The sequence below is a fragment of the Magnolia sinica genome, chromosome 4 (genome assembly GCF_029962835.1).
Source record: "Magnolia sinica isolate HGM2019 chromosome 4, MsV1, whole genome shotgun sequence".
Classification (NCBI taxonomy): Eukaryota; Viridiplantae; Streptophyta; class Magnoliopsida; order Magnoliales; family Magnoliaceae; genus Magnolia; species Magnolia sinica.
This window is the reverse complement of record NC_080576.1, coordinates 10,756,632-10,774,159: the sequence shown is the minus strand read 5'-3', so window position 1 is coordinate 10,774,159 and position 17,528 is coordinate 10,756,632. Positions and strand designations below refer to the sequence as shown.

The following is a 17,528-nucleotide window of genomic DNA, read 5'->3' as shown; positions in this document are numbered from 1 at the left end:
AAAGCTTCGGAAGACCGTTGCATGCTCCAGGCTTAATGTTGCTGCTACCTAACGTTACATGTACGCATCTATCGTGCATAAGCCTATAAAAAGTTTAGAGGGTGGTGTAAGTGTGTGCGTAAGATAAGTGCCAAGTATGCGATATCATAGTAAGCGGAAATACAACAAGTCCATAAAAATACCATCAGCCTTATCCAGGCTATGTGATGCAAAAACATAATAAACTAATATTATATACTGAGAAAGCAATGTAGATCAGTTATGCAATGCGAAGACATAGTAAGCCAAATATTATATACTGAGGATGCAATACAAAATGCAAATCCTGATGAGCCACGAATACCATCAACCTCATCTAGGCCATATATCAAACCTGCGCGTATTGCACGATCATGTGGGGATAACTCCGTCTCACAAGGAGTCCCATAAACATCTCAGCCCAATGACATCTACTTTAATCAATCATCCATCACAACATGCATACGAATGATGGGGGTCCACAGAAAGACGGTGGATCTAGTCCAAATATCAAGATATGCTCACTGATTTAAAACACATCATGATAATTAAGGAAAGAATCTAACTTATAGCCACCACAACATCGGACGATGCTCTCGATGTGGGGACAAAGTTCTACCTTCGTTGTATGCACAGTAGCCTGCCAATCACTGGTAGCTCGCTCAAGTTCTCATGTCCTGCCCACTCAGCGCCCGCTCACATGTGATCACAGTGATGGAGCGTCACATATATGTTATCGACTTAATCAGCTCAAGTAATGATAACATTTCAAAATAAATAATTCTTAAGTTAATTATTTAAATGTATGGATGACATGATTATATGCACAATGGTTAGCCTGCAACACAACCTAATAATGTTTAGCATGATAAATGATCGGGAATACAATACTCGTAAACTTTTCACATCAATGCTATTACTAGCGAGGACGTCAACATATGTACAATGCTTGGCCCTTAGTACAACCCAACAATGTAAGGATATGCATGATTAGCCAAGTAGTTATTATTTTTAGTTCAAACAGTAAGTTGACGAAGCTAAGATATCGACGTTATAGCACGAGTCGTTATTTGGATCACATGACTCGTTGTGCTACATAACAACTCCTCACCAGTGTTCCTTAATCTAAATTTAGGTATCACTAGTTATATATTATAAATTAATAATTTTCAAAGGTACAACATGATACCCGAATGTATGAGGATCAACCTGAGATGGGTCATCACCTAAACACTGAGTATGATCACTCAGTTCAGAGGTGCGAGCCTGTCACATAAAGACTGAATCAACACAAAGGAAGGGGGTTGTTATCAAATTCCATTAACGCCTGGGCCGTTTAAACTGTACTCTGGAATGGAACCATCGGCAATGTATTTGACGGGGGTCTTTCAAATAACAATCTATCACCTTCATTAGTGCTCACTGGTCACTACGGGGAGGCATATCACCCCAGCATAGGCCGACAACTCAGATACGGTGTCACATACTACCATGCCCGTCTTATGAGTCTTTTTTGGGATTTTAATGCACCAATAGTTATGAATGGACTTGTCCATGAGAATGGGGTATCCTATATTCAATTTGGTCGTGTCATACATGATGAACATACATAATCAGTCATCTGATAGACTCATTTAATTAACTTTAAAGAACCTCGGCGCAACCGACATTATGTGCAAGAATCTCATGTAGTCTATCTACTGTCGGTTGTCCGTGTTCAACTCAAGTCGATCGAACAAGCCTAGGATGGCCGACCTAACTCTGAACACCCCTTGATTAGGGCGATTTATCAACTAACCCAATATCGTAGGCAATTCTAAACATCACTAAGGGCTAACAATTCATTAGGTAATCATGAAGAGATTTCATATGAAACCTCATTCTAACAACACAATTACTTAAGCATTTTATCGAACATGTGAGAATCAACAACACAACACGATCACTTAGGCATTTCATCGAAATGTGAGAATCAATAAAACAAAGTAATAACACATGTTGTAATTAAAATCAAAATATAGACATGTTAGCATAAACCATGCCATTTACAAAACTTATCATTAATTGATACCCTTAAGGGTCGATAAATGACAACTTATGAATAATGGTTCATACCTTAGAGGGTTTCATGTGGTCTAATCGCTTTTAGGGTTAGGGTTTGTGGTTAAACCACTGGTACTTAATCAAATGCCAAAGTCATTATGAGATTCATATGGTTTAACTTAAAAGACTTTAATTAGGAAGAATGGCTCAAACCTTACCTCCTATCACCGACAGAAGGGGTGAGATGGAGGATACGAAAGTTGTTATGACTTTGATTTAAGGGGAAGAGGTAAGAGGGTGCACCAATTCTCTTAATCCACCACCTTCACACACACACGCGTACACACACACACACACTCTCTCTCTCTCTCTCACTCTTTCTCTTATTCCTTTCTTTCTTTCTCTCCTAAGGCCTGAAATTCGTATGGGAGCAATGAATGTCCTTAAATGCTCTATTTATAGCACCATATATGGTGCAAATGTCCCTAAGTGCTAGGTTTTCATTATACTAGCTTATGGGAGGGTGTTTCTAACCTTTGGGGTCTACTGTGGGGTGTAGGGGTTGATATAAATCATATAATAGTTGACCCTAGTGATGATTTACGTATGGATACGATCGACCCGATATTTGAATGCAATAATTGACTGGTATGATCAAAAGTCAGTTCGACGATCACTAATGGTTGATCAGGGCCACGGTTATACTGATGTATAAGGTATTAACTTAAGTTGTTGACATAAATTTAGTCATGATTTAACGGTCTGAAAGCCACAACTTTGGAAAAGATCGGATATAGACAATTAACTTAAGTTCTTAATTAATTTCACGAATATTCACACATCTCATGTATTGGCCTTGCGAGTCCAAGTTGAGTGATTCGAGACGTAATCTCGACTTGATATCCCGCGATGGACGTTAAGCCCGCTAAGACGAACGCTTTTTATATTCTTGGGTTTAGTGACCCATTAACGAGTAGTCTAGAGCTTGTTCAGATAATCAAGACATTTCTGAAATGAATTGGATAACGAGATTTCTTATGCACAATGATTAGAGTTTGGATTAGCTAAGTTCATAGTGTGACATATTTCTAACTAGCGGAAATGGTGATCTGATCATAATCACCATAAACTATTGGTTCTTATGATAAAAGAGTAATTGGGTCAGTTTGGTTTGCTAATTAAGATCTGACCCCTACTTGTCTTGGCTTTAGGTAGGTCTTTATTTAGTTATGATTGTCTTGATCAGTCAATGATAGGTCAGCTAGATTTAGGGCCCTAGATGAATAAATCATGAGGCTAGACTCAAAGTTTAAGCGATCAGATAAATTTGTTAGCTTCTTACGGCTAATTAATCGGATTCACATGGTTCTTTACTGGTAACACCCATGTATAGGCTAACATCGAGTATTAAGAGTCAGTAGTTAACAACATAAGCTAATTATAGTGAAAAGTTTTCAAGAATTTTTAAAATCCAAATAGCAAAAATTTCGGTCGTTACAGTGGTGGTTCACTTTTTAGTTATTTCTATTTTTTTTAATGGTTGGTGTCTGTGAAAGGAATGGGGGTGTGATCATCTAGTTGTTTTTTGTTGTTGTTGTTTTTTTTTTTTTTTTTTTTACCTAATCATTTAAATGGTTGGAGCTTGTAAAAGGGAGGAGGGTTTGATGATTCCCTTTCCGGTTGTCTTTTGATTTTTTTTTTCCCTTCATTTGAATAAATTAAGTTTGTAAAAAGGGAAGATGATGTGATGTTTATATATATATATATATATTGTGTATGCATAGTGGAGAGTCTAGTGGTCCCATGTTCAAATGGTTATTTTTTTCATAAAATATAAGGCAGTGAGGATCACCAATATGATTTGTGGATCGTCGATATACAACTTATTCATATCACATTTAATAAATTACGAATAGTTTATTCGGATGAATTAGTATGATTACACTTAAATCTAATTTTTTGTCTTTCAATCGTCTTTCGATGCGAGAAAGCTTGGTCCTTGTTTAGAATACTCTAATATAAAGGTCATCGTTAAGTGCTAAGTAGAATTTCTAACTACTTTGAAGCAAGAATACAACAAATGCCCTGTTATGAGGGATATGTTTCGAAGAACCAAATTCGGGTATTTACTTGCTTAGATGAAGGAGAATGGAAGGGAAATGAACCATTGATCCACTGCCTAATGTAAAGGCACCTCAGTGACCACTACGTTGACTTCGGTGGCACTATTCTCCAATTCAAGGAGATGGACGGACCTTGGCTGAACCCCCCTCGTGGGCCCCAAATCACATAAGTATCGCCTCATATGGGCTGCCTACCTTAAGTGTACCCCTATATCTCACAGACAACCTCACTCGAGCTTGGTGTGAAAATGCCCCCACATTAATTACCCTCAGTGAAAAGTCTTGAACACGAGACCTCCCGCTCTGATACCACTTTAATGTAGGATAATTAACAACTTACTCTAAAAGCTTGAACTGATATAGCATGACGAATCAATCCCTTATCTTATAGCCCAGGCCCCATATCCCATGGGTTAGAACCTCGGTCGAACCCTCCTCGTGGGCCTCAAATCACATGGGTGCCTCCTCACACGAGCCGCTCACCTCATACGGGTCGCCACCCCGAGTGTGCCCTTACATCTCAGAGGCAACCCCACTCGAGTCTTGTGTGAAAATGCCCCCGCATTAGAAAAACATATGAATCTTTGGAGATTATAAGAAAGGAAGAGGGATCAATTATTCAAATATTAGTCTCATATTGTGAATGTAGATTTGCTGAAGGCATTTTTTTCTCTCCAAGGGAGTATTAATAACGTGGTCGCCATAAAGTTAGCGATGTTGATGTGCCTAGTGAACTTGTTGGATTGCCCTAAACGAATGGGTCCGTAGAATAATATATATATTTAGCAAATAATTTTGATGCATTTGATAATCACCCATGAGGGAGTGTAAAGTATGAAATTTTAAATGAGAAGTAAATATTTTGATTAAGAAACACCTTCCAAACTCTTACAACTTCCACGGATGTCCATATGCACTACATGTAATTTTTTCTTATGAGTTTCTGTAAAGTATTGTGCCATTATACAGTGTCTTAATTTAATAGTTCGTTTCTATGATTCAACAGTTTTGGGCATATGAAGTTTTCTCCAACACATGTGTCTTGAAAGGCTAGGCCACTTGACATAAGCCGATCAAAATTCCATAATTTTTTAACTGGAAGGTGATTAGGGTGGTCAAATACAAGCTGATATCAAATGTTTTTACGAATGTTGAAGTATGTTGAAATATAATCTTAAACTTTGTTTGTTCGTGTTGTATTTCAATGTTGTTGACATTGCAAATATATTGTTGCAACTTATGCTTAACGACGAACTCATCCCCACCGTAGATGAGAAAAAAACTGTCACTATTGAGCAAGTTCAAGAATTTGTTAATGAGAGGAAATAAGTTAAGAGGAGAGAGGTGGTAAAGACGAGTGTGACTATGGGAAAGATGGTCAATGGGATGGAGGTGGGAGCAGAGAGTAGTGTGAAGAGGAAGAATAAGGTCTTGAAAGAGACCCACTTGAGAAGAATAAACTCTCGCCTGAAGATGTTATTAGAAAAAGTTATGCAGTATGAAAAAGAGAATATTTGACTACACAACCAAGTTAGCTTTCAATAAGTCGAGGTAAAGTGGGTGAAGGTATTTAAATTTCTAATTATTTTCATATTTGAGTTGTGTTTATTGTGATGTAATTAATATATGTGATGCTGGGCAGAATCCGACCCGATCCGAACCGAAGGCTTGGATATGTGCGGATCGAGTAGGACCACTCAGATCCAATCGTACATCGGATCGAGTTTGAATCGTGGTCAATCCAGACCGATCCGATTTGAAATCCGATCCGACCCGATTCAGTCGGGTCCTATATATAAATTTTTTACATATATTTTTTTTACATTTTATTACCCATCTCTCTACCCGTCTTGAATCGAATGAACCCTAACCCCTCTTTCTCTACCCGAAGGAGATGTCGCACCCACCTATCTCTCCTCCTTTCTCTCCCGATTTCCCTCTCTCTCTCTCTCTCTCTAGACTTAACTCGATCCGACTCAATTTGGTTTCCTAGACAAAGTCGGACTCGGTTCGGGTCAGGCTAGCAAGGATTCAGATCGGATCGAGTTAGCCCTGCTGGACTCGGTCTCGGATCAGATCGAGTTCAGGTCAGGTTCTTGAAAAATCGGATCGAGTTGAGTTGGACCCAATCCAATTCGACTCGACTCGATGCCTACTTCTACATAGAACCGAGAACATGGTAGATTCATCTGGAAGCGAATTGGCTGGTCTACCACACACCATGTAACTGGCTGCTATGTTGAGGGGGATTGAACGCATACCATTGAAAGATTTTTGGAGGTCTCGGAAGTTTTGGATCAATATGATATTTGTTTTTACTCCTCATCCAGGTCTTTGTGACCTTATAAACGGATTGGATGAAAAATAAATATTACGATGGCTCCTATAAAATTTTTAACGGTTCTACTTGTGGTGTAGTCCACCTAAGCTTTGGATACGGTAAATACGTCATTTTGTGGCCTATAAGTTTGTTCTCATTTGAACCGTTCGTAGGGCTCGGAGCCCGAGGAGCGTCAGCGCTCGTCTCTGCCACGATACGTACACACATAGCCAGGTTGGTGGTGTGTGGTACACCAGCCAATCCGCTTCCGATTCATCTCTCTACAGTGCGTGGCAGGCTGATACATCAATCGGTACCGTATATCTAGTGTGCTCTATTACTGATGGCCCATGTTCCAAAACTCACATCTTTTGGGTCATCATGGACGTTAGTGGCCTTCAGTTTCTAGCACTGGTTGACAACCGTTAATCAATCATGTTTTTCGATTAGATAGCTAGAATTTTCTAGTAGTGTATATTGAACCAATTTCCGTCGGCACAGTTAGACGGATTGCAGAGATGGGTCCAGTACATTATGATTCCATCTGCCGTACCATGTTGTCTACCCTCCTCAGAATGCACCTCCCCCTGAAAGGACCAATCGTTTCTTTCCTTGTCGTCTTAATCAAACACGTGTACGGTAGCTGGGAGATTAAAAAAAAAAAGAAAAAACAAAATAAAATCTTGCATGTTTAGTGGCAATCTCTGACTGTTGCAGTTACTGGCGCGTGCCCGCGCGCGTAATGGTGTACGCGGTACGCGTAACACTCGTGAGGAGAGAGGGGAGAGAGAGGGGGGTACGGCCTACTAAAAGAGGGCGCGGATTAGTCAGGTCGACTAGCCAGTCTGTGGCCCCATCATGGTGTATGTTTTGTATCCATACTGTCCATCCATTTGGAGAGATCATATTAGGGTATGAACCTAAGAATGAGTCGGATACAAAGTTAAGGTGACCCACCGAAGAAAACAGTGGGGAGAGTAACGTATACCGTTAAAAACTTCTTAAGGGCCACAAATGTTTTCGAACAGGTTGGATCTCAAATAAACATCATGGTAGACCTTGGGAAGGTTTAAACTGTGGGCATCACTTTCCCCACTGTTTTCCATGGTAGAGTCCACTCCAGCTTTGGATCTACCTTATTCTTTGAATTATGCTCTAAAATGATCTCTTCAAATGTATGGACGGTGTGGATACATCAAATGCATGATTGAGCCTGTATAACTTCTTGACGTGAATTCAGCAGCGAGTCTCGCTGCTCAACCTGTCAGTAGCTAATTCGCAGGTGGGTCGGGGTTTGGCTACTGACGCTGCCACTAGCGTAGTGGTTATGGGGGAGCGGATTGCCAGGGGCTGTAGGGTACACAGAGGTGTCTGTGACAAATCCACTCCACCTATCTGTTTTGAAAGACCACAATGGGATATAATTCTAAAAATCAGATTGTTCCAAAACTCAGGTGAGCCGCACCAAAAAAACTGTGGGAACAACAACATTTACCGTTGAAACCTGTCTAGAGATGACCGTGATGTTTATATGCTATCTAAACCGTTCGTAGAATTATTACCGCTCAGATTAACTGTAGGAACAAATATAATCTGGACACAAAATTTCTCTCACCGCCGAGCATTCAATCTCCCTGCTTTAGTGTGGTATAGCTTACGTAAGTTGTGGATCAGTCAAATTTTTAAAATCATTTGAGGGCACCTTATTATATGTGTTTTATCCACTCCGTTCAATTAATCTTTTAAATTATTTGAGGGTAAAAGCCAAAAAATAATATAAATCCAAATATCAAGTAAAACACGCAACAAGAAAACAACATTTGGTTGAATGCACATCATTAAAATTTGCTTAGGTCCCACTGTAATTTTATAAGCCATCCAACCTGTTGATTAGGTCACACAGCCTAGATGAAGGGAAAACACAAATATTAACTTCATCCAAAAATTTGTGCCCCATAAGCTTTTAACGGTGGGCCTTCAATAACAATTGTTTCCTATAGTCCACATGTGATATGGGTCTACCTCATTTTTGGGATAATACATTAAAATGATTCAAAAGAAATAAAAAATTGATAGATTGTAAGGATGGAATACATGCAACACGGTGACAAGAAAAAGCGGGTGAAGGCAACCAGGACCTCAGACTCCCAACCTTTAGAAGCGCAATACATCCCATTTACCTAAGTACGAGTACATATTTTGAAAGAACTTCCTAATGTATTTTTAAAACTCAAAATTTTCAGTTTGACCCTTCAACAACTAATGATGTTGGTAAAAGTATCTATATCAACTTACATTATGAATACTATTCTAAAATTGTGACAATTATTGCTGAGATTTTGAAAATCCTGCAATAATATCAAGAAGAAAAAAAAAAAAACTAATTGGTATTATCCTGGGATTACGATGATATTTACAAAATAAAATAACAACAGATTTTCTAACACCTTGTTCCATCTTTATTAATCTTTTTATATAAACACACACATGTATATAAATCTATTTACTAGTTTATAGCAAAATATTTTGGAATATATATTTTTATTTAGCCGAGTTTTCCTAATAATATCAAGAGAAAATCTCCCAAGAAATTTCTTGATGTTATCTAGCAGTAAGAATAGGATAAGGTAGAGCTCTTTCTCCACAGCACATGCGGCAGGCGCGCATCAATAGCAGCCATTCATTCAGTGCCAGGCTAGAGTGTGCAAGTGTTGTAATTAGGGTGGTCCTTCAGCCCATCATACCAAACCATTATACCGTGTGTTTCATGGATTCCCATTTATTTGTCCTTGCATTTCTATCCACCATTTCATGTCTTTTTGTTTTTTTTCTATAATTATTGAGCGCGCTTGTTTGGTTTTCCATACCAACCCACACCGACATAAAATAAGTTATAAATGTACATGTAATAATTTTTTATTTTAAATACCGCCTTGTTCCCATGCTTAGATATAATGCCTACTTTTTTTAACGCTAACAATGTGAAATATATTTGGGGTCCTCCATGATGTATATGGCTTATCCACATTAGCCTCCCTTATGCCAACTGAATTTAAGGCATGAGCTAACAAATGAGGTAGAATCAAAGTTTGAGTGAACCACACCACCAGAAAAAGGGAATTGAACATAGGTTAAAAACTTCTCGAGGCCACTATTTCCTTTGGTGTGGGTCACGTCAGTGTTGGAGTTATCCCATTTTTCGGTTCATCACTCAAAATGTTTCAATAAAATGGAAGAATAGTGTGGATATATCATATGCATCAAAGTGGGGTCTACAAATTTTAGCTAATCTTTTTGGACTTGTATTTCAAGCAGAAATACTCACCTATTTTCAAATAGGGTGAAAGAGTAGTAATTACTTATTTATCAAGTATTTCAGAAGGATTTAAATGTTGAAGGGTGAAAGACTGATATTTGATGAGGCGACTGCTCTTGAAAAGCGAAGAACATGGACATTGGTTACCTCTCTAGAATGAGGTAATGTGGTTAGGTTAAATGGGCCTATACCTTCATATGGTTTAGTTGCTTGGTATATATCTAGGCTAGTTACACAAAGGTTCACTCATAAGTCAAGGGTTGACCATCATGATTTGTTCTCTCTTGTGGCTAAGCTCACCTTTATCTGCATTAGTTTCTCCATTGTTGCTCATAAGAAGTGACCTGTTCATCAAATTGGCGTTAAGAATATATTTATGGATGGAGAACTTTGTGGACACATGCATAAATATGTCTAGATAGTAGAAGGCTTTATATAGTCATAAGCAATCTCCCCATACTTGGTTTGAGCACTTTCTATGAATTTTCATATTGGGTTTCAATGGCTTGCTTTAAATCATTCTATGTTTGTCAAGAAACATGAAACTTATATAACGATTTTAATCATTTATATGAATGACATTGTGGTGATAAACAACAATACAGCCGAAATCTCCTAAATTAAGGAGTTTTTAGTGCACGATTTCAAGCTTAAAGATCCAAGGTCACTAGGATATTTTCTTAGAAAAGAAGTTACTCGTTCCACTACGGACATCTTCGTCTCGCAATGAAAATGCACCTTTGACTTCTTGAGTACTATTGCCGTGCTCGGGTGAGCTCATATGGACATTCCATTGAGGTGAATCATTGATTGTTTGTTAAGGAATTGACTCACCTCAACGACCTTGGTCAGTATTGTCACTTGGGGAACTTATTTACCTATCTACTATTTAATAGGACATTGCCTATGCTATGATCGTGGTCGGTAAATTTATGGGGATGCTGTGTGCACATCATCTTGAGTTTGTCCATCATATCCTCACTATGTAAAGTCTGCTCCAAGAAAAGGCATTCTTTATGCAGATCATGGCCATATCTAAATGACAATGCTTATTATAATGCGAACTACTCTGGTTCTACAGATGATAAATGCTCCATTATAGGCCTCTATCTGCCTGTTGCCGGTAATTTAGCTTTTTGGAAGAGTAAGAAATAATCATCCACCGCTGTAGAAGTTAAGTATCAATCCATAGGTCATGGTACTAATGAAATCATTTACCTATAATCACTTTTTTATAAGGTGGGTGCTGCTATCACTTCTCCTATTCATTAGATAGAGAAGAGTATACTCTTTTCACTCTGAATCAAACTATTGATGTAGTGTTAGCTCTCATAGCAATTGCTAAGAACCTAACCAATACCCCAAAAGCTAAATAATTATGGGAAGCATCAAACTAGGCTATTAAACCCTCAGGATCCTAACATCTTAAGGCTTTTATTTTTTTTGGTTAAATATAACACTCTCTAAATTGGATGTCATAGATCAAAAGTTCAACAGTTTTTAGCATCGACAATGAATGGTGGGACTCCATGGATCAGGATCTAAGGCCCCAGTTGTCAGAAGTGAAATTCATAGTGTATAGAGCCCGGGTACCCAGAACTCTGGTTGCTGCATGGGGAATCAAACCATGCATTCGGACCATATGTTCTAGTTGTCGGGGCTGGCCATGATGTTTTAGAGCCATTCAACCCGCCACCTCATGCTAGGCTAGATCACCATAATCCAGCCTGATCCGTAAGTGGGCCACACCAAAAGGAAAAGTGGGGGACAATATTGGGGAAGGTAACACCCACCATAGAAACTTCCAGATGAAATGTGGGATCCATGGTGCTGTGTATATTCCATCTAGCCCAACCATCTGTTGTGGGCAATGGGGATGAAGGGCTAAAAGAAAACTTGGTGGGCCACAGCAGGCGAACATATAAGTTTTGTGCATGATTGTACATTGCTTCCTGTGGTGAGTCCCACCTGATTTTTGGATGAGGATGACTCTTAATGAACGGTTTGGGTTCCCTAATGTTATATTGGTTTACTTGGGTATGGACCTGGGACTAAACCACTGTATCAAAGCATAACAGGAAGCTTAAAGGACCTCCCAACCAAGTTCCAACCTGTTATGGGTTTGGTTGAGGTTTGAGTCTCAATGGCATATGTGGGAGGGCCAAAATGCAAATGGGCTGAGCAAGATTGCAACTTCCTCAAGGACCAATAGGCATGCTCGGCCCAACTTCCGGGCCCCACTCCTTAGTTCATGTGTTGGCGGGACTTGGACTAAGGTCCATTGCTAAAAAACAACCTGACGAATTGAAACATCTTAATAGCTAGAGTAAGAGAAAGTAAAAGCGATTTATCATGTTTTATTATTTAGATTTTTAGTCCTGACACAGATATTCAAGATAATACCAAGTCCTGATAATGAATCACTAAACCTAAGTTCACTACTTGTCCATTTTTCTAATTAAATCTATTAGAATGGGCTAACTCAGACACTTTCCCAGTCCGCCCATCCAGTCCATTTTCCAAAATTTCATAGTGGGCCACCAATTTCAAAAAAAAGCCAAAGGCCCACTAAAATACTCCATGCTTCTAACAGGTTGTTGATGCATAAATTCCTCAACATGGACTATTCAATGAATCAATGTGTCCAAGGCATCTTTCTTTACTTGCAGGAATTACCACAACAGTAGCTAAGGTTCTAGGTAAGATAAATGGGCTGATATTGTTGTGAGAGAATCCGAGCATGGATCCACGGTTGAATCCAGCAGTTCAACATCACACCAACAGGCTCACCAATTAGGGCCCATTGGGGAATGTGGATCTCGAAACCCCTGGATTTGAAATCCTCCTATTGTGTTTGCACCTTGGAATCAACTTCAATCCAAAAGTAGATATGCATGGTATATTTACAGGGGCTTGAATTTAATTATTAAATCAACTTTAATATCTACTTAGTGAATGTATGTAATATTTGACACAATGATTGTAATAAGCCCGCCAAAATATATGCTTTGCCTGAAAATGATAAAATTCCAAGTCTTGGATAGGCCACAAGCACAAAATTATGTCCAAGTGACTAACCAACTATTTTTAACTGTTGATTTACATGGACAATGTTTGGATGGTGCGGATCATCATATTAAAGTAATTATAGTGATGCAATTGATAATCTAATCATTTTGGGACATCATTAGTAGGACATGTGCCTAATAGTAATAGTCCAGTGACGTACATGTTACACATGCAACTCTTGGAAGGATTTTAAATGTAATCCAAGCTCTCCCTGTGAATTTGAAACCCCGCAAATCCATGGTGCCAAACGAGCCCTTAGTATTAAGGCAACCATCTCAGATAACTACATGGATAGAAAAACACTGCAATAATTGGAAGTAAATCTTACAATGTTCTTTATAATCATGGAGGATTTGAAAATAATCTAACAGTTTGAAAGTAAAACGATGGTAAATTGTACTAAATACATCTACTAAGAAAATCCACAACATCAAATAGACAACTAAAAGCAACAAAAATAGGCCATATCACTAGCTAACTGGCATAAGCTGAATTGATAGATGGTGTTATAATGGTCTTCTTGAGCTTATAAATATGGCTGGAAATGACTTTTCTTGTATCAATGACACATTAGAGCAGATGCTTTGCTAAATTAGAGTTGAAATTTGTTCAATACATGCTTTGGTATCATCTGGAACACATTTTCAATAGCTATTGAAGTTCCATTTCTTTCGATCTAACTTTTGAATTCTCAAAGAATGAAAATGCTCCACCTCAGTTTAAGCCACGGGAGCTCACTTAAACAAAGGGGTGTAATATAAAAGCAATCATATGCTCAACTCCACTCAGAATCTGTATTCCCATAAGACTGTTGTGCTTTGAGGATATCTCTGCAAACCATCCATAGGTTGGATCCTATCTTGAGATAACATTACGATGAAGAGCCAGAAGATCAAAATGGACGGATAGCACGGATCAAACACATACATATTAGTGGGCCCTACAGATTTTAGTGAAAAAAGCTTTATTTCTTCAAATTGGGCTCAAAAGCTTTCCAAAGAAGCTTTCTCAAGATAGCATACAGAGACTACTGTAGAAGGTAAATACCAGAATAAATAATAATTACTTATTTACGCCTTATTTACGTTCTAAACTTATTTACATTTTAAATTGAAAAACAAAGGTGGCATGCATGGCACCATAATTTAAATTAAAATATCCAAATTATAGGTCCCAATTTATATGAATCATGAGCTAAGGGCCTGTCTATTTAACCAATTTTTATAATAAAGCAACATAAGCGGTTTATCATTACTAATATGTAAATGTAATTGAAGATAAATAAAAGAATTTGTAATAATTGCAGTGGTAACCCCAATCAAAGATCAATTTGGAGTTGATTTGAAAATGAAATAACATAAATTTGCCATTATTTTATAAATAAAGTTATTTATAATCATTTACTTTACCATTGTAATTGATAAAACACGTGGACCCTAAGATGACTCATATTTGATTCCACGACAAAACATCCAATTGGCGCATATTTATTGGAAACGGATTGGCTACTCGCCTGCCACCAGCCTGGTGGCTGGTGGTTGGTGCTCCGTGCGCCCCATCATAATGTATGTGTTTCATCCATTTTAGACATCCATTTTTAAAGATCATTTTAGGGCTTGATACCAAAAATGAGTGGGATATAAATCTTATGTGGACCATACCACAGGAAAACAATAATGATTAGATATTCATTATTAAAATCCTCCAAAGGTCCACTGTACTTTATTTGACATCCCATCTGTTGATTAGGTCATACAGACCCAGATGAATGGAAAAAACAAAGATGAGCTTGATCAAAAACTTTTATGACCCCCAAAACTTTTTTTAATGGTCAACATTCATTCAACACTGTTTCCTGCATTGTGATCCGCTTGAGATTGGGATATACCTTATTTTTGGTTTCATACCATAAAATTATCTAGAAAAACAGATGGACGGCATAGATGAAACACACATCATGCTCCGCTCACAGAGCACCGACCACCAGCCATTGGCTGGTGGCAGGGTAGTAGCCCATCCGTTTCCATATTTATTGCACGGTTGAATTAAAAAAAAATCCAACTGTCCTGTTTTTACAAGCAAGTGCTCACGAATTAGAGGTTAGGAATGTTCAGCCAATCTGCACTGTTACAATGTAACCTATAACAGTGAGCTCCACAATTTAAGCAATTTAATTTGAAATAATATTTGCAAAGTGTAAAACTTGAGAGTCAATGGCTTGGAAGTAAAAGAATCACCCAATAACAACTGTAAACGAATCCGTCAATGGCTTTAAAGTCAAATAAAAAACGGTCTCAGTCTCAGACGCCAGCGACTCAGAACAAACCGTGTCATAGGACTCTTGAAAAGTTCCTCATACGTCAGCCCGACTCCATTGATTTCCTCTTTCTTTCGTTCACCCTATAAATATTTACCTTTTCTTCCATCCTCACAACCACACTCCACGGCCTATCTCTCTCTCTCTCTCTCTCTCTCTCTCTCTCTCTCCAGGAATGGGTGTGAAGGGATTCGTGGAAGGTGGCCTTGCCTCCATCGTCGCCGGCTGCTCGACCCACCCTCTCGACCTCATCAAGGTCCGTCTCCAGCTCCATGGAGAAGCTCAAACCGCCACCATCGCCTCCTCCCCAGCCCGTGTGGGCCCCATCTCCGTCGGGGCCCGCATTGTCCGCACTGAAGGCCTCCCCGCCCTCTTCTCCGGCATCTCCGCCACCGTCCTCCGCCAGACCCTCTACTCCACCACCCGCATGGGCCTCTACGAGATCCTCAAATCCAGATGGTCCGATCCCGACTCCGCCACCATCCCCCTCCCCCGCAAGATCGCCGCCGGCCTCATCGCTGGCGCCGTGGGCGCAGCTGTCGGCAATCCCGCCGACGTTGCTATGGTCCGAATGCAGGCCGACGGGCGACTCCCGCAGGAGCAGCGCCGGAACTACCGCAGCGTGGTGGATGCGATCCGACGGATGGCGAAGCAGGAGGGCGTTACGAGCCTGTGGCGAGGATCGTCGCTGACCGTCAATCGGGCGATGATCGTGACCGCGTCGCAGCTGGCGACGTACGATCAGGTGAAAGAGATGGTGTTGGAGAAGGGGCTGATGAACGATGGGATCGGGACCCACGTGGCAGCGAGCTTCACAGCGGGGTTCGTGGCGGCGGTGGCATCGAACCCGGTGGATGTGATTAAGACGAGGGTGATGAATATGAGGGTGGGGGAAGGGGAGAAGCCACCGTACGCCGGGGCGCTAGATTGCGCCGTGAAGACAGTACGCTCGGAGGGGGCGATGGCGCTTTATAAGGGGTTCGTGCCCACCATTTCCAGGCAGGGGCCTTTCACGGTCGTTCTCTTTGTTACGCTTGAGCAGGTTCGGAAGCTACTCAAGGACTTCTAATTCAATGCCCGTGATGATGACCGTGGACACAGAAATTTCTAGCCGTGGGATTTTTATTTTTTGAATTTTTTATATTATTATTGGATTTTTATTTTTATTTTATTTCCTGAATATTAGGAGGGAGAGCAAGCTGTTTTTCTTCGGATAAATTCGTACCTATTGAGAATTTCATAATGAGATTTTTTTAAGTTATTATATCTTGAGTAAGCAATTGATACTCTGGCAGAGCGGGATAGTTGTTGCCTGTGCACTGAAAATTGCACACGTAGCATACAGCTGATTTAAATTAGACGATCAAATAATGAGTCCTTGTTTAGATGAGAGTTATGCCACTGAATTGAATGATTCCTAATGTTTAGATGGTTGAATTAAAAAATAAAAAAGTCTACCGTACGAGTTTCAGGAGCAAATGGTCGTTAGCTTATCCATACTCTCATGTCCCATGATCTGAATGGTTTGATCTGAGTTAGTATCATTCGTGTGTAAATTTCTGCCAGCCAGCCATCCGATCACTTGTACACTCAAATACTAAGGTACCATGATGTACATACTACATAGCGATGTGATACAATACCTCCGTGACTCCCAAGAAGTTTTCAATGGTCGGTGTTCAATCCCCTCTGTTTCCTATAGTGGGGTCCACTTGAGCTTTGAATCCACCTCATTTTGGGACTCATATTCTAAAATGATATGAAAAAACTGATGAATGGTGCGGATAAAACACATATATCACGATGGGCCCTACAGAGTCCAATCACCGGCTCTCTATGCAATCCACGTCATGGAACGCGGTTTGCTAAGACGCGCTTGCCTAAGAGAGCATGTTTATTTACCCGATGCATGCATGCAATAAAGTGGCACGTGTATGATCTAATCCATCCATTCAGGTGGGCTCGATGACCACATAAATGCCATAAAGAAAAGTGTAGTCTAAGCAGTTCGGTACAATCTCCTGGGAGAGTCCCAAATGTTGTCCTAAGTTACTTATAACCAAATTACGTAAATGAGACAGTTATCCATGGTGTACCATGACGGGGCGCGGATTGGATACTGACAACGTCAGTAGCCAAATCGCTACTGAAGTGACGTCAACAAGATATGTGGACCCCACCATAATGCATGCGTTGTATCCATACCGTCCAACCATTTTTAGAGATCGTTTTATGGTATTAAAAAGAGAATGAGATAGATCTAAAGTTTAAGTGGATCCCACCATAAAAAATAGTGGGGACAGTGACATCCACCGTTCAAAA

At 39.7% G+C, this 17,528-nt stretch overlaps 1 protein-coding gene across 1 annotated transcript; it reads left to right on the top strand.

Annotated features, from left to right (window-relative positions):
* Positions 1 to 15,322: 15,322 nt before the first annotated feature.
* On the top strand, positions 15,323 to 16,455 carry LOC131242419 (mitochondrial uncoupling protein 5-like). Its single transcript, XM_058241031.1, has one exon. It carries the CDS (start codon positions 15,382 to 15,384, stop codon positions 16,273 to 16,275), a length of 894 nt encoding a protein of 297 aa, XP_058097014.1. The 5' UTR covers positions 15,323 to 15,381; the 3' UTR covers positions 16,276 to 16,455.
* Positions 16,456 to 17,528: the final 1,073 nt, after the last annotated feature.

Bases quoted from the DNA above. Each gene is read 5' to 3' on its own strand.
- LOC131242419 (XM_058241031.1), top strand. From the start codon at position 15,382: ATGGGTGTGAAGGGATTCGTGGAAGGTGGCCTTGCCTCCATCGTCGCC.